The sequence below is a fragment of the Drosophila novamexicana genome, unplaced genomic scaffold (assembly GCF_003285875.2).
Source record: "Drosophila novamexicana strain 15010-1031.04,08,12 unplaced genomic scaffold, DnovRS2.1 tig00001752-arrow-arrow-pilon, whole genome shotgun sequence".
In the NCBI taxonomy this organism is placed as follows: domain Eukaryota; kingdom Metazoa; phylum Arthropoda; class Insecta; order Diptera; family Drosophilidae; genus Drosophila; species Drosophila novamexicana.
In genome coordinates, this window is record NW_020824886.1 from 186,699 (window position 1) to 202,610 (window position 15,912).

At 38.5% G+C, this 15,912-nt stretch overlaps 1 protein-coding gene across 4 annotated transcripts; it reads right to left on the bottom strand.

Annotated features, from left to right (window-relative positions):
• Positions 1–234: 234 nt before the first annotated feature.
• LOC115768306 (rho GTPase-activating protein 190) lies at positions 235–15,688 on the bottom strand. Of its 4 annotated transcripts, XM_030712854.1 has the most exons (16): positions 15,620–15,688; positions 11,461–12,753; positions 10,055–10,749; positions 9,404–9,989; positions 9,159–9,337; positions 8,849–9,091; positions 8,717–8,785; positions 5,408–5,452; positions 3,977–4,134; positions 3,664–3,904; positions 2,560–2,790; positions 1,776–1,831; positions 1,315–1,708; positions 1,124–1,255; positions 907–1,051; positions 235–834 (listed from the first exon to the last, which is right to left on the bottom strand). In XM_030712854.1, exons 2-16 carry the CDS (start codon positions 12,741–12,743, stop codon positions 636–638), a joined length of 4,656 nt encoding a protein of 1,551 aa, XP_030568714.1. In that variant the 5' UTR covers positions 12,744–12,753; positions 15,620–15,688; the 3' UTR covers positions 235–635. The 4 variants fall into 4 exon arrangements, with proteins under 4 accessions (XP_030568714.1, XP_030568712.1, XP_030568711.1 ...); XM_030712852.1 differs by having other exon boundaries at positions 2,569–2,790; positions 3,664–4,134; XM_030712851.1 differs by having other exon boundaries at positions 3,664–4,134.
• Between the last annotated feature and the right edge of the window lie 224 nt (positions 15,689–15,912).

Consider the following 15,912-nt stretch of genomic DNA (forward strand, 5'->3'; position numbering starts at 1 on the left):
CGCCGCGCTGCCCCATCCCCATAAACACATACACATATATACACACTAATATATATATATATATGCATTTACATAGATCATATATGGAACTATAGATCGGGCGGCGTTACGGATCGCGCAAAACCCTATGCGTTTACATATATCACGGAAACACAACAAAGCCATTAATACAAAATAGAATATGCACATATATATATATATATATGTACATGTATACACATACACACATACACACATATACATATACATATATATATATATATAGTGTTACACATATACATATATAAAAAATAAATATACCCTACTTAACTAATTGGTTTATACTTTTCGCAATACCAAATACTTTACAGACACACACATTCAAATATACATATACACACACATTATATATATATATATATGTATGTGTATATATATATACATATATTGTTTGGAGTACATATGCAATTTTCATACTGTTGCGTTTACAAAATGTTACGACAATTTATCGCGACTTGCTGCCAGGCTTTCAATTATATATATATCTATATATAATTTCTTTTGTATTCTTTAAGATCTTTAAATCGATCGATGGGTTCTTTCCATGCATCCCATGTGGGGCCTACTATTTTGTCGTTCCTCGATCTGTAACTGGATTAGACCATAACGAATGCATCCTTGCCACAGAATAGATATGGGAATTGATCGATCATCGTTTGGACAATATCCTCGAGATATGGGCGCAGCTGCTCAAAGTGTCCCATATCCGTAAAATCAATGGGTATCAATGTTGGCCACCAGCATATGGCCAGATTTTTGCTATCCATGCTGTTCAGCTTCGAGTTGTCCGAGACGCTAGAAAAAAACACACACACACACACATGAAATTCAATAACAAAGGTGGGCGGGGCTGGGGTTCACACTTACTGCACAAAGTGCTGGAATATATATTTGAGTATGGCAAAATTGATGGGTGGTAGTTTCTGTAGCAATGATTTTAAAGCTATTAAACGGCAGCTGCGATCGGTTTTCACCTCCACGTTCAGTTTGGATGAGCCGACGCCGCGGGAGCCTACGCAAAAGAAGCAGAAAATGTACAATGAGCGTGTTAAGCGGAGCGTTTGTTTGTGTATGCTGAACTAACCGGCAATCTCCTCCAGTTCCTTGATAATATCCTTGCTAAAGAGCGGCGGCAAGCGTTTCGAGAAGAAGTCCTTTAGCGCGGTGGCCACCGCATTCACCGGAATGTCCAGCACATCAATAACCGTATTGGTATCTAAATGCAGGATAATTTTGAATACAAATTCATTTATATATATATATATATACACTCACCCTCCTCGAAGCGCTGAAAGAGCATATCGACATGTGCTCTGCTGCCGGGCACACGATAAATGCCCTCCGAGTCCAGGCCCTCCTTCTCGATGAACTCAACGCATTTGATGAGAAAAATGGGTATCTCATCCTTGTCGGAGGTGATCATTAGTTTGCCAAATTGTGCCTCTGTTGTTTCGGTTAGGCCTTTGGCATTCTGTTTGAGCTTGCGCTTGAGCTTCTTTTCCTGCTCCTTTTCCTTTTCCTGCAGTTTGCGCAATCGTGCCGCCTCCTCTTTGATGCGACGCTTCTCCAGTTTCTCAAAGTCCTTCATGCATTTGGCATTCATATTGTATTCGGGCAAATTCTCGGCACCAAATATGCCCGCCGCCGTCAGTTCCGGCACCATTGAGTACTACGGCATTGATAAATTGTATTTATAACGGATTTACATATTTATGTAGATTGTTTTTTGGACCAACCTCTGGCGATTTGTCGCTCTTCATGAACTCGGGCACGACGCCAGCCTCTGCTTTTTCTAGAGTCAAAGAAGGGCAAAGAGTCAAAATCGAATTCCAAGCAAAAAAAATACTTTTTAACATATGTTAAAGCGTTATTTTAATGTTAATGTTATATTAACATAATGCAAAATATACTGTTTAACATATGTTAAAGCCTTATGTTAATGTTATGTTAATATAAGGCAATATATACTTTTTAACATATGTTAAAGCGTTATGTTAATGTTGATGTTATGTTAACATAATGCAAAATAAACTTTTTAACATATGTTAAAGCGTTATGTTAATGTTATTATAATAAAAGCATGCTAAGCTAACAAAACAATGTTAAAAGGAGACAAAATGTTAACATAAAATGCTTTCATCGCGTTACGACTCATAATATTTAAATTTGTCTAACATTGCTTACACACAGTTAACAGCCGCTTTACATATGTGAAAGCTGTTGGTAACAGGCTATGTTAAAGGTTTTTAAATGTTAACCAAAAAGTGTTTAAAGGAGACAAAATGTGCATATGAATGTTAATAACATAAAATTCATTGCGTTACGACTCATAATATTTAAATTTGTCTAACATTGCTTACACACAGTTAACAGCCGCTTTACATATGTGAAAGCTGTTAGAAACAGGCTATGTTAAGTCAATTAAATGTTAATTGTTAATGTTACAAACGAATGTGAATTGGAAATCGAAAATTCGTTGCGACAACAAAAGCGAACTGAAAATGCAGACACGACACATACTTTTCTCACCTGCTGCCGCAACGGCGGCCATGCGCTGATAGTGCAACGGAATCTCTGGCGGACTGACGTAGGCGCCAAATGGTGGTACACGCGGCGTCTGCACCGGTATGGCGACCTTCTTCTTTTTGTTCTTCTTGGTTGTGGCCGCCTTCTTGTTGGCCTTGTAATACGCGTTCTGTTGGCGCACGCGACGCTCCGTGGAACTAGCGCAGCTATCCGACTCGGTGCAGTCTGTGAAAAGGATGAGCAGAAAAAACGGTGGCATATTTATTTAACTAGAAAACCGAACCATAAACCGAATCAGCAGCTAGAAAGAAAACAACAGCCAAACCGGAACCAGAACCGAACCACATTGACAGACAACATTGAAACATGGATAAATTAATATGACAAACAAGGATGTGTGTAAAATGGGATTAAATTAAATGAACCAAGTTTCGAACCAGTTAACCGAACCGAAAATGAACCAATTAACCGAACCGAAACGAAACGAAGGCGAACCAAAACTTGAACCAAATCATTTATAGAGACATTTACATAGACAACATTCAAATGAACCAAGTTTTGAACCAGTTAACCGAACCGAAAATGAACCAATTAGCCGAACCGAAACGAAGCCGAACCAAAACCTGAACCAAATCATTTTTAAAGACAACATTGAAACATGGATTAATGAAATATTTCAAATATAGATGGTTATAAAATAGGATAACATGAAATGAACCAAGTTTCGAACCAGTTAACCGAACCGAGAATGAGCCAAGTTTCGAACCAGTTAACCGAACCGAAACGAAGGCGAACCAAAATCTGAACCAAACCATTTTTACAGACAACATTTATATACAATAGACACATGGATAAATGAAAGACTTCAAATAAAGATATTTATGATGAACCAAGGCGTCGAACCGTCGAACCGAAAAGAAGGCTTCGAAACTGGTTCATTTTTATACATTTGCAGCTATTAACCGAAAGGAAGCCGAGCAAATGCTTTGACAGGGAATTACGCACGCAGATTAAACAATTGCAAATTCAACAAATTAACAACAAAATTAACAATTAATTTGAAAGGTAATTAAATGTTAAATTGTGAGCGGGACGCACCTTCGTTTTCATAGATTTGCTCGTACTCGGCCAGCTCCTCGGAGTCCTCGTCCTCGCCATCCAGCTGGGCATGATCATATCGTTTGGCATCCTTCTCAGTGACGCCATCACAGCCAGCCAAATAGGTGGAATCGGCCATGCTGCCGCTGCCGCTGCCGCTGCCAGTGCCGCTGGTGAAGTTCATCTTGGCGACGGCATCGCTGACCAACTGAAAGTTCTTCATATTGAGCTTGCCCGGTTGCTGTGTGGGTAGCGTGAAAGTTGAGGAGCTCATGTTGATGGCACAACAGTTGCGACTGGACGCATCACCCACCTTGAGCGTCTGGCTGGGACCCTTCGGACGGATCTTGTTCAAATTTGAATCAATATGCCGACGTCCGGTTGTATACGCATGCGTTGAACCGCCAAAATTATTCCAAATCGAGTTCTTGTTCGTGCTGCGACGCGCATCGCTCTTGTCCTCCAGCCACTCTGCAAATTAGTTACAAATTATATAATTTTCAGGCACCAAAACAAAATAACAACAATAACAAAAGCAAACAATAAATTACAAAATTCATTAAGTTCTTGATCTCTTTTAGCTTGGTCTAACAAGCGAACAGTGCGGGATTTTGTGAAGCACGGCGGTACAAAGAAACTTTCTGCTGTATATACCCTTGCAGATGGTATTCTAGAAGAAGGGAGACAGCTCCAAAAGCACAGAGTATATATATATATATATTCCTGATCCGTATCAACAGTCTGTCCGTTTGTCTGTTTCTATGCGAACTCGTCTCTCGGTTTTAAAGCCATCTCTATGAGACTTTCCTTCTGTGCATATGTCGGAACCAGCTGGATCGGTGCACTATATCATATAGCTGCCATAGGAACAATCGGTCGAAACTTAAGTTGTTGCATGAAAAACTTTTTTGTTTATCAAGATATCTTGACCAAACTCGGCATTTATTAGCTTTACTATACACCTCATATATATGCGAAATCCTATCAACATCGGAGCACTATATCATATAGCTGCCATAGGAACAATCGGTCGAAACTTAAGTTGTTGCATGAGAAACTTTTTTGTTTTTCAAGGTATCTTGGCCAAACTCGGCATTTATTAGTTTAACTATACTCCTCATATATATGCAACATCCTATTAAGATCGGACTACTATATCATATAGCTGCCATAGGAACGATCGATCGAAACTTAAGTTGTTGCATGAGAAACTTTTTTGTTTTTCACGATATCTTGACCAAACTCAGCATTTATTAGTTTAACTATACTCCTCGTATATATGCAAAATCCTATCCATATCGGAGCACTATATCATACAGCTGCCATAGGAACAATCGGTTGAAAAGTAGCTTCTTGTATGAAAAATTTTTTTGTTTTTCAAGGTATCTTGACCAAACTCGGCATTTATTAGTTTTACTATACTCCCCATATATATGCAAAATCCTATCCATATCGGAGCACTATATCATATGGCACTATGAACATTATGAAAAGGTTGGTTCTGCAAGGGTATTAGATCTTCGGCGTGCCGAAAATAGCACTACTTTCTGGTTTTTATTCCCATAACTAGATGTATATGTTTTTTCGTCTAGGTGTGCGGCATGTCTGGGCGGGAAGTGTGTGTTGGACAGGGGGGAGGGGGGTTTCTCTAAAGATCGTGCAGGTGCGAACTGAGAAGGGGGGGGGGGGGGGGGGGGGGGGGGATAGCGGGTTGACTAAGTAACGATTGGAAGCGAAAGTTAACCTGCATCGTGGGTGGCCAATGAATCCTTTGATCCGCTGACATCCGCTGCTTATGAAATGCATGAGTGGAACAATCAAATCGACAAAAAGGACGAAAAGAAACAAACAACAACAACAACAACAAGAACAAAATTATAATACGCATTAAATATATAGCAACAATTTTCGTGTTGCGCAAGTTTTTCAAATACATCTTTTTTCAGCTAAGTGACAAGTTAAAAAAAAAACAAATAAAAAAAAAAAAATGCTATTTACAAACGAGGCAAAACAAAATATTAGTTATTTATATAGTATATATAGATATATAGATATATTATGTACATTTAAGAAAATCGCAACTGAATAAAAAAAAGAAAAAATAAACGAGGCGCAGAGGCTGACAACGGCAAGCCGAAGCCTAAATACCCTTGCAGAAGCAACTTGGCTTAAAAAAGAGCACAACTCTCTTTTGTAGGGCAAATAAGCCGAAGGATATAGGATAAAAGTCGATATAGCAGCACGATATTGATATAGCTTTTCGATCATATTGGGATCTAACGTGAAGTTGAACGGAAAGCCGAAGCCTAAATACCCTTAAGAACGAGCGCAACTCTCTTTTGTAGGGCAAATAAGCCGAAGGATATAGGATAAAAGTCGATATAGAAGGACGATATTGATATAGCTTTTCGATCATATTGGGATCTTATGTGAAGTTGAATAAGTAGCCGAAGCCTAAATACCCTTGCAGAAGCAACTTGGCTTAAAAAAGAGCACAACTCTCTTTTGTAGGGCAAATAAGCCGAAGGATATAGAATAAAAGTCGATATAGCAGGACGATATTGATTTCGTTTTTCGCTCTGATTGATTTCTATGAAAGTCAAGTTTGTTCAAGATCAAAAACTGAAATCTATAAGCTTGGATATTGGTTTAGGCCTTGATTCTTTCAGTTGGCATCGTTCGAATCAATCTGGCCGACTTCTATATAAAGATATGCCCGGAGCAAACAGACGGAACTAGGCCAATCTGACAGGACAGATGAATATGGCTAAAAGGACTCGATTACGTAGGAATATATATATATTGGACAACTGCGAGCTGATGCTGCGTATTTATCCAATCGGATTGCGAAAAACGATCAAAAATATATATATACATATATATTCACAGTTTACGTTTTGGCTGCAAAACAAAGACCAAAACGAGCAAAAGCACAAATAATACCAACAAAAGCAACAAAATCAAAATTACTAACAGAATATAAATATTGATGAAAATTAAATTGTTATATGCATTACGTGTATAAACGAGTATATAAGAGAATTAGAATTCAATTAGTTAGATTACATGTTATTTCTTCCAAACTTGATTCTGAAGCCGAAACGAATTGACTCTTATATGTGCATGTAATGAGCTGATGATCTGGAGGGGCTGGCTCTGGAGGAGTTGTTGGAGGAGGGAATATCTGGAATCCTGTTTTCAGTTTTTTTTTTTTGCGAGATATTTTTTTTTTGATTTTATTTTATATATATATATAAAATGTTTTTTTTTTGCGAGATATTTTTTTAAATTTTATTTTTTATATATATGTATATATATATTTTTTTTTTAAATTTAAATTTTTTAAATATATATATATATATATATTTTTAAATTTATTTTATATATATATATATAAATATATATTTTTTTGCGAGATATTTTTTTTATTTTATTTTATAAAAAATTTTTTTATAAAATTTATTTTATTTGATTTTATTTTATATATATGTATATAATGTTTTTTTTTTTTTTTTGTGAGATATTTTTATATGATTATATATATATAAATTGTGGTTTTTTTACATTATATATATATATATATATATATATATATTTTTTTTTTTTTTAATTTATTTTATATATATATGATGTTTTTTTTGCGAGATATTTTTTTTAATTTTTTTTTATATATATATATTTTTTTTTTATTTTATATATAGATATATATATTTTTTTATTTATTTTATATATAGATATATATGTTTTTTTTGCGAGATATTTTTATTTGATTTTATTTTATATATGAGGTTATTTTTTGCGAGATATTTTTGTAAATTTTATTTTATATATATATATACATATATTTTTTTTTAATTTATTTTATATATACATATATATATTTTTTTTGTGAGTTATTTTGATATGATTATATATATATATATATATATATATATATATTTTTGTTTTTTTTTTTAATTTTATTTTATATATATATATGTATATGTATATATATATACATATTTTTTTTTTTTTTAGTATATATAATAATTATTATTGGTATGCAATAGGCAATGACAACAACGAATACACACACACACACACAGAGATAAATCGATAAAAAAAAAAAAAGAAAAATTGTCATGATTAATCATTGATAATATTATATTGAGTATTATAAAGAGTATTAAATATATATAGGTTTTTTACTAAATATTTGTGGGTTTTGGTTAGATTTTGGTTTTGGTTCTGGTTTTTGTTTTGGTTTCTTTTTGTTCGGTTTTCAATTCAAGCGCAAATGAACATGGATTTGCAGCCAATCAATGCCATGCAGCATGGCCAGCTAAATACCCTGTAAACACACTTTGTTGTGGCGTGCTGTTTAAATTGTTATTGTTAAGCTTTCTTTCATGGAACTCAATTGTGCACAAGCAAATTTTGCTGCTCAGTGCCATAACCAGTTGAGAATTATAAGCAATTGACAGCTTTATTTGTGAATTAGCAGCTTTTGCGCATTCAAAACTTTATTAAAGTTTCTTGAAAGTCAGGCTTGGCTAACTTTTTATATAAATTAAAGATTTGGCGAAATATTGCACCAAATAAAAACATTTTAGTCATATTTTAGTGCAATTACAGGGTATTAATTGAGTGTTAGATAAGTAAAAAACGTGGCTTAAGCTTTCTCTAGTTCGACAAGGAACACGAAAGAACAAGAAGGCAGACTAAAGAACATGTACAGGGTATTTAGTTTTCGCCCAAACAAAATGTTTGTTCTAGTACATAAATAGGTCTATAAACAAAACTGTTTATGCATTGAAGTACATACTAAATAGAGAAAGTATCACAGCCCGTTAAGTGTCGTCAATTACAGGGTATATCAGCTGGCATGGTGCCTAAAGCAATGCTCATATTATATATAGGTCTATATACATATGCTAACTGATTCGATTGGGTAGCGTAATTGATGGTCTCTAGCTTTTGGGTGGGGGGAAATTCTTTGGCCTTTTGTGGTATTTAATAAGGGTGTCGGGTTGATTGTTTGTTTTTTTTTAACTGGGGTCAGAGGTGAACTTACTTTGATGCAGGTGTTTGGGTTTTTCGTTGTTGTCATCATAGATTTCATCTAGTGATATATCTCTTTCTTCTGCAAAAGTTCGTAGGATTAATAAATGTATTAAATGAATGTAAGAAATGTGTATAGACGGACCATTTAATGAGTTGAGAGATCGTGTAGGAAGCATTTCGTAATTCTCACTGCCGGAACCGTCGGTGCCCAGCGTATTGGATAGCATATAGCTTTCGTGTCGCGGCGGCGGGCGCGGCATTTGATTAACCGAATTCTCGAGCGTACCCTCGCCTGAATCCAATGTAATTGACTCCTCCACATGCAGATTCTCCACCTCGTATTTGTTATCCCAGGCGGTCTTCAGGAATGGATTATAAAAGGCAACTGGCAAAAGGCAAATCAATTTCAATAAAAATGTCTGGCAATGATTTTAAATATTGTATAGACATACACTTGACATATTGATCCGCCGAGAAGGTCATAAAGCTGCCCTTATAGCGATCGGCCAATGCATTGCCCTCGGTAATGAGATACTGACAGATTTCATTGTTGAAAAATGCATTAACACCGCCGCTCTCCGTCACGGCGACCAACTGCAATGGAATGTTCGCATTCTGTGCGGCCAAAATGCTGTTGCAAGAGAGAATCAATATTATTATTTGGGCACAAATCATTTGTTAGGGGGACAACACGTACTTGAGATTGGCCAGCGAGGAGCGTCGTTTGGCCGAATAGATGTATATATAGCCATGTATGAGCTCGTCCCGATACTGATTGGTGCCATGGTACGAGGATAATATGAATTCTACACGCCGTTTGGCATCCCCAATGAATACATCGACAATAATGCAATGCTCATTGGCCTTGACCAGAGTCGATTCGGCGAGCAGCGGCTGAACAATATTCTCGATATCATATTGATCGCCGCAATAGATGCAGACAAGTATGCGTAGATCTGTATGATTGGCGGATGGATATGGCTCGTAGCTTTTCATTTCGCTTAGCTTCAACGATAATATGACTATATTGAGTATATCGTAGACATATTTCTGATGATTTTGCGTGTGATCTATGAAATCGCAGTGCAACATTTCGGATAGACGCATGCCCTCGCTGCGCAGATATTCGACTTCGTTCTCTTTGAGATCCTGCGGCTGATAGACCAGCACAATTGGCAAATTCTCAAATTTATCCTCCAGCTCCAGATTGCACAGCAGCGTGCGCTCCAGATTGTCCTTGAGCGTCTCAAACGATTGCTGATTCGAGTAGACGCAAATCAGACCTGAAAACGGACAAGATATAAGTATAAATATATATATATTATAAATGGTTTCGCCACCGACTTACCGCTCGAGTAAACATCGATGGCCTTGAATGCCTCCATGTCGCCATTGGCGATACGATAATTGAGATAATATGTTTGCTTCTCGTATATATACTCGCCCTTGCTGCCCGTACAGATGCGTATATCGTTCAGCAGATCGCTGGCCAAATGCTCGGAGCCGACAATCAACAGATTCAATGTGCGTTCGCTGCCATTGCCGGTGGTCTTCCAGCCAAGGCTAACGTTGCCACCGCCAACAGTTTTATGATTGGCGGCCGACTTATCGGAGAGCAGCTCCTCGATCAGATTGTCCACACAGTTGTTGAAGAACGGACAGTGATCCCGTATGGGACAGTGTATGAAACGTAAATGCTGAACGAGCAGGACGCGTCGCTCCTGATCGAGACGATCTAGCATCTTGTAGCGCGAATCCTCCTGTATGACATCCGTGATCTGTCTAACATCCTCCTGTGTGATAATGTCCACGTTCTTGAACTGTAGAAAATATTGCGCATGCTCCAGCAGCAGCTCAACAAAGTTCTGTTTGCTCTTCTCAATGATCTCGTCCTGGTGTATATCATAGATTTGCTGGCAATCGTGCTCGGATAGCGCCTCAAAGCATTCCCTGCCCATGAACAGGACACGCACCTCCGACAACTGTTTGCCGGGCGTCACAAAACCCGACTCCTCCAGCAGCATCTTGAACTGCTGCTTCCAGCTGCGTGAGTAAAAACGAACATTAGCGATTAGTTCAAATATCTCTTGAATATATCCCATTATTACAGGATTCAAAGCTTTTTGCTTACAATTCCCAACAGGTTAAGGCTAGCTGAGAATTACAAGCTGTGACATATCTAGACTTTAAGCAAAGTCTTCTCATAATAGAAGAGCAGAAGATTCTTGAAACCTGCTCACTTTTTGGTGAATATGAATATAGAGCTGGGTTTAAGCACAAATAACAAATAGTTTGATAATGGAAGACAGCTTTTCTAGACAATCTTATAGGTGGATAGTCTATCTGAAACATTACTGTAATAGAGGAAGCTTATCGGGAGCCCGATAACAAATATATGAAGTATAAATCTGTAGAAGAGATAGAGTCTATAGATTCTGCCCAGATAGCTAGAGAGTATTCAAAAAGAGAATGAATATAAATAATTATCTAGCTAATTTTATAGCTAAATTGATAACAACTAAATAATCGATAAATGCATACAATATAATCGATATATTGATCGATAATAGCATACATTATAATCGATATATGGAAAATAATTAAAAGAACTAGTTAGAAAATGATCTTTGAATTAAAAAGCTGCTTCTCAATCTTTTTGTTTTTCAACTTTCCGTATTACTGCGATCGATTAGTTTCTATATATTTTACTCTCGATTAATCGCTATAAATTTTCGATGAATTTATCGAACTCACCCGATTTTCTTTTTGTCCTGCTGCACAGAATTCAAGTAATTGCGAAATACGGTCTCCGCCTCATTAGTCTCGAGCACATCGAACGGTATGCGCGCCTCATCCTCGGCCTCGTCCATGTCGAGCAGCTCCGTCCAGGTGGCCTGTGGACACTCAAAGAAATACTGCTCGAACTCAATATGATTCTGTAGATAATTGCGGGCACATTCCCAGGCATCGTCGTCGCTTATATTGAGGGCGCCAATATCGGGCAATAAATACTCGAGAGCCAATGCGAATTTATCTAAATACTGATGCAGCTTCTTGTTGAGATGATCGTCGCGCAATTTTTTCATGTGACGACGGAATAGCTTCTGGCCGGCCTCGTGTCCGAATATGTTGAGGAACTCGTTCCATTCGCGAAACTGCGATAGCATCTTGGAGCCCTGCGACCACAATATGTGATAGTCTGTGATTTGGTTGCGTATCAGCCGTGTCACGGCCTCGGAGCGTATATCGAGCAGTTCCTTGCGCGACTTGGCCGATTCCTGATACGAGATGATCTTCACGCGATTCTTCACCTTGTCAATCATTTGGGCGAGCATCAGAAAGGCCAAATCAATGTTGATGCTCTCGTGTGCCGATGTCTCGATCAGCTGTACGGTGCTCTTGTAGTCCTTGCGCTGGCTTATCTTTTCCGCCTCGCGCACATACAGCTCGTAGGCGTCGTCATTTTTGGTGGTCACCAGCACCAACGGCTTCTTGTTCTTCAATATATTGGCAATGGCATTCTGGACAAACTCCACCTGTTTCTCGACGCTGCGATTTGGCACCGGACTCACATCGAATACAACCACAAAGCCATCGATGCTTAGCCGGCCATCGGGCATGACCTTCTGTTCATATTCCTTCTCAATGCCCAACTGATTCTTGCATATGTACATGAGTTTCTCCGCCGAGAAGACTTTGGTGGCGGTACAGCGTTTCAGATATGGATCCATTTTGCCAACTTTGAACGCTTGAAATGTGGAATCGTCCATGAATTCGGTTTGCTCAATAATATTGAAATTATATTCAACGCCTTCGTCCGTTGTTTTGCGCACCTCGCCCCAATATAGAAAGTGATCATTATTGACAATCCGTCCGCTAAAATCGCTCTGGCTGAGCACTGATATGTGATCTATAAAATAATCATCGGCCATTGGCCGCATAAATCTGTTGCATAAACATGATTTGCCGACGCCAACCTGGCCGCGATCCTTTTCGGTCCCGGATAGTCCAATGACCGAAATGTTGAATTGACGCATCTTGTTGTACCTGCACAAAGAGAAAGGGTATACAATCAAGTCGTTGTCACAATTGGTTAGGCAAATGCAGAATAGTTGATCATCTTAACAAAAGTCGAATTCCAGAATTCTTTCAAGGATTAACTAGATCTTCTATATACTATTCTTTCTCATATATTTATTCTCAAATCCTTTTCCGGATGCTAGGTTCGGCAGGAAGAATCGTCAAGTTCCCGAGCTGTTCTTATAGATCCCAATATATGAATACGACTTAACGAATTGATAAACATTTGAAAGTTTAACTTACAAATAATCAATATCCTTGGATTATAACGCACTCACTTATTCAAGATTTCAGTTTCCCAACTTGAATATGCCCAAGTTCTGGTCGATTTTGAGAACTAACGAAAAGTGCGACTGGCATGTTTCCCTTTTACTGCTTACAGGGTATAAAAGTCAACACAACAACAACAACAACAACAACAACAACAACAACGAGATGAAGAAGTTGTGACTTTGGCCACACTGGGATACATCCACGACCGGACATCTCGTACGCAGAGAGCCTGCGCCTAGCGTACACACACAGCCGGCGCAGTCAAATGCAAATTACCACCTGCCCCCACCCTCCGCAAGCGCCCCTGCTGCTCCACTTATAACATTTACACAAATTTCATATGTAATTTTGCAATTATTCATTTGTTTTGTACACACGCGCGCACCTTTAATTTAACAACATTATATTGTTGAAATATGTTGTTTCTGTTTTTTTTTTTTTTTTGGTTATTATTATTTTTTTGGTTTCTTGCAAAGTGTCTGCAGAAATTGGAAAATCCTTTTGTGCCTGCTGCTGCTGCTGCGCTGCTGCTGCGACAAACGCAACTAAGCTAGAAACAGAGAGAGCACAACTGACCAGACCGTTTCAATGTGTGAGCGAGATAGCGCTGGCGTACGAGTGTGTATGTGTGTGTGTTTGTGTGAGCAGGCGCGCGCGCGTTGTTGCGAGAGCGTAAGCAGAGACGGCAGCAGCAAAAAAAAAACGTGAGAGCGAGTCACTATTCAGTTATGTGTAATGTGGGTGGCGTTTTGTTGTTGTTGTTGTTGTTGTTGTGGTCCTCGTTTGCCCTGTGCATTTTTGTCGTCTGTTATCCTGCTCTTTTGGCTGCCTCTGCTAACACATTTTGCAGAAGCGAGTGCTCTCCGAGTTCTGTGAATGAACACACAAATTCTACAAGCGATTGCAGTCAATTGCGTGTATGTATATGTGTGTGTGTGTATGTGGGTGTGTACTTCAATAAAAAGCCACAACACTCAACCTTTAATTGAGTTTTTCCGGCTATACAAGAATTACACAAATATGCGACACAGTTGCTGCTGTTCTGCGGCTGCTGTAAGTCGCGTTCCAGCTACAGCGTTGCCACCTTTTGCGCAATTCATCTGCAAAAGGCCTGGTAAATGCAACTGCAAGTGCAGCACGCAGAATCAAAATGTCTCACGCTGAGTTGTTTAAACGTTCCCAGCAACAGATTTCCTGTACAATGTGTGTACATTCCATCCCGGGCTGCACAACAGCAATAACAAAAGAAACAACTATGATTAGAGATGGGAGCCGTCGAGTTGCTCTCACATAAACCACAATATGAAAACACGCAGGATCAAACGTGTCATCAATACTAAACGACATGACATTCATGACATGATCTGTTTTTCAAATTCAGAGTTGGGCAGCATATTTGATATTTTTAAAATTTTGTTTTGCCTAATTACGAGTTATTTTCTTAAGCTTTCCTATTAAATTTTGAATTGAATTTTCAATTTGATGCTATTGTTTTCTTTTATTTCTGTGTTATGTATCGAACTGCCGAACACGGACACGCACAAACATGTCTAAATTTAAATTTTAGACTAGAGCATGTCGTCCTACGTGTCACGAGATCCAGCACGACGACAAGGGCCAACTCTAACTTTCATAACAACAACAACAACAACAACGACGACGACCCTTGCTTAAAACTCTCTGCCTCTCTTTCTGTTTTGTTGTTGTTGATTTCTTGGGCAGAGAGCGTCGAGCAGCAGGGCGGTAACGGCGCTGCGCAGGGGAGGGGGGAAGGGGGGCCTGCATGTGCAGCGAATGTTTAATGGCTCCAATCGGCTGCCAATTTTATGAACTTCATTGAGTTTTAGCCAAGTTGTAGGACACAAATCGGGGGAGTTAATGGAGGAGGGAGGGGTGAACTCTGATTACCTGCAGTTGCGCACAAAGAAGCGGCCGAGTGGGCAGCAAAAGAAACGAGCAAACAGCGCTCACAGACGCCAGTGGTCGATTCGGCTTTACCGATTCCCGATTCCGCTTTCAATTCCCGTTGTGTTCGTTTATCTTGACTTTGTTTCGTACATGTGTATGTGGATGCTGCGAATGGCATCCAATAAAAAAAAAAAAGTTTTCTAATGCTCCTTTGGCAGCAACAGCATCCACCAACACATACACATACACATACACAGAGAGAAAGATGGAGAGAGTATGTGGAGAGAGTTTCACAGATTTGGTCAGTTTTATATATGCACTGTAATTACGACACTTGAAAATGTGCAACAAATTGGAGTTGTACACTTATTTGCTTTAATTATTTTCCAACCAGCCACAGCCAACAACAACAACAGCAGCAGCATCAGCAATTACACACACGCACACACACGCGCGCAAGCCAAGAGAGCGAGCGTGTATACAAGACAATTACGAAGCAGCATCGAAAAATACAACAAAAAAAAAAAAATTGGAAGCGCAGAGAGAGAGAAAGAAAACTTCCGACGCAAGTGAAAAATGTTTAGGCGTTTACGGCAATTTGTTTTTGAATTTCACTCACATGCTGTATTAAAAGTTTAATTTAATTACTCACAATTATTGCACTTGCACAGCTCCAATGCGTTTATGAAACGTTATAAAAATTAAGAAAATAAAACTATTTTTATATATTCCTCATCCGAGCTTCAATCTGCAAAACAATCTGAGCTACAAATACAATCGATGGCAACTAAACGATACTATCGTTTGCCTTACCACATTTGCGCTGCCCATCGATGACATTTCGGGCAAATAATCGATATCTAGAGTTGACTTTGCGCCACCACACAGATGGGCAAAAAAACATATGTTACAACTGCGAAATAGTTTCAAAAATACAGGACACTT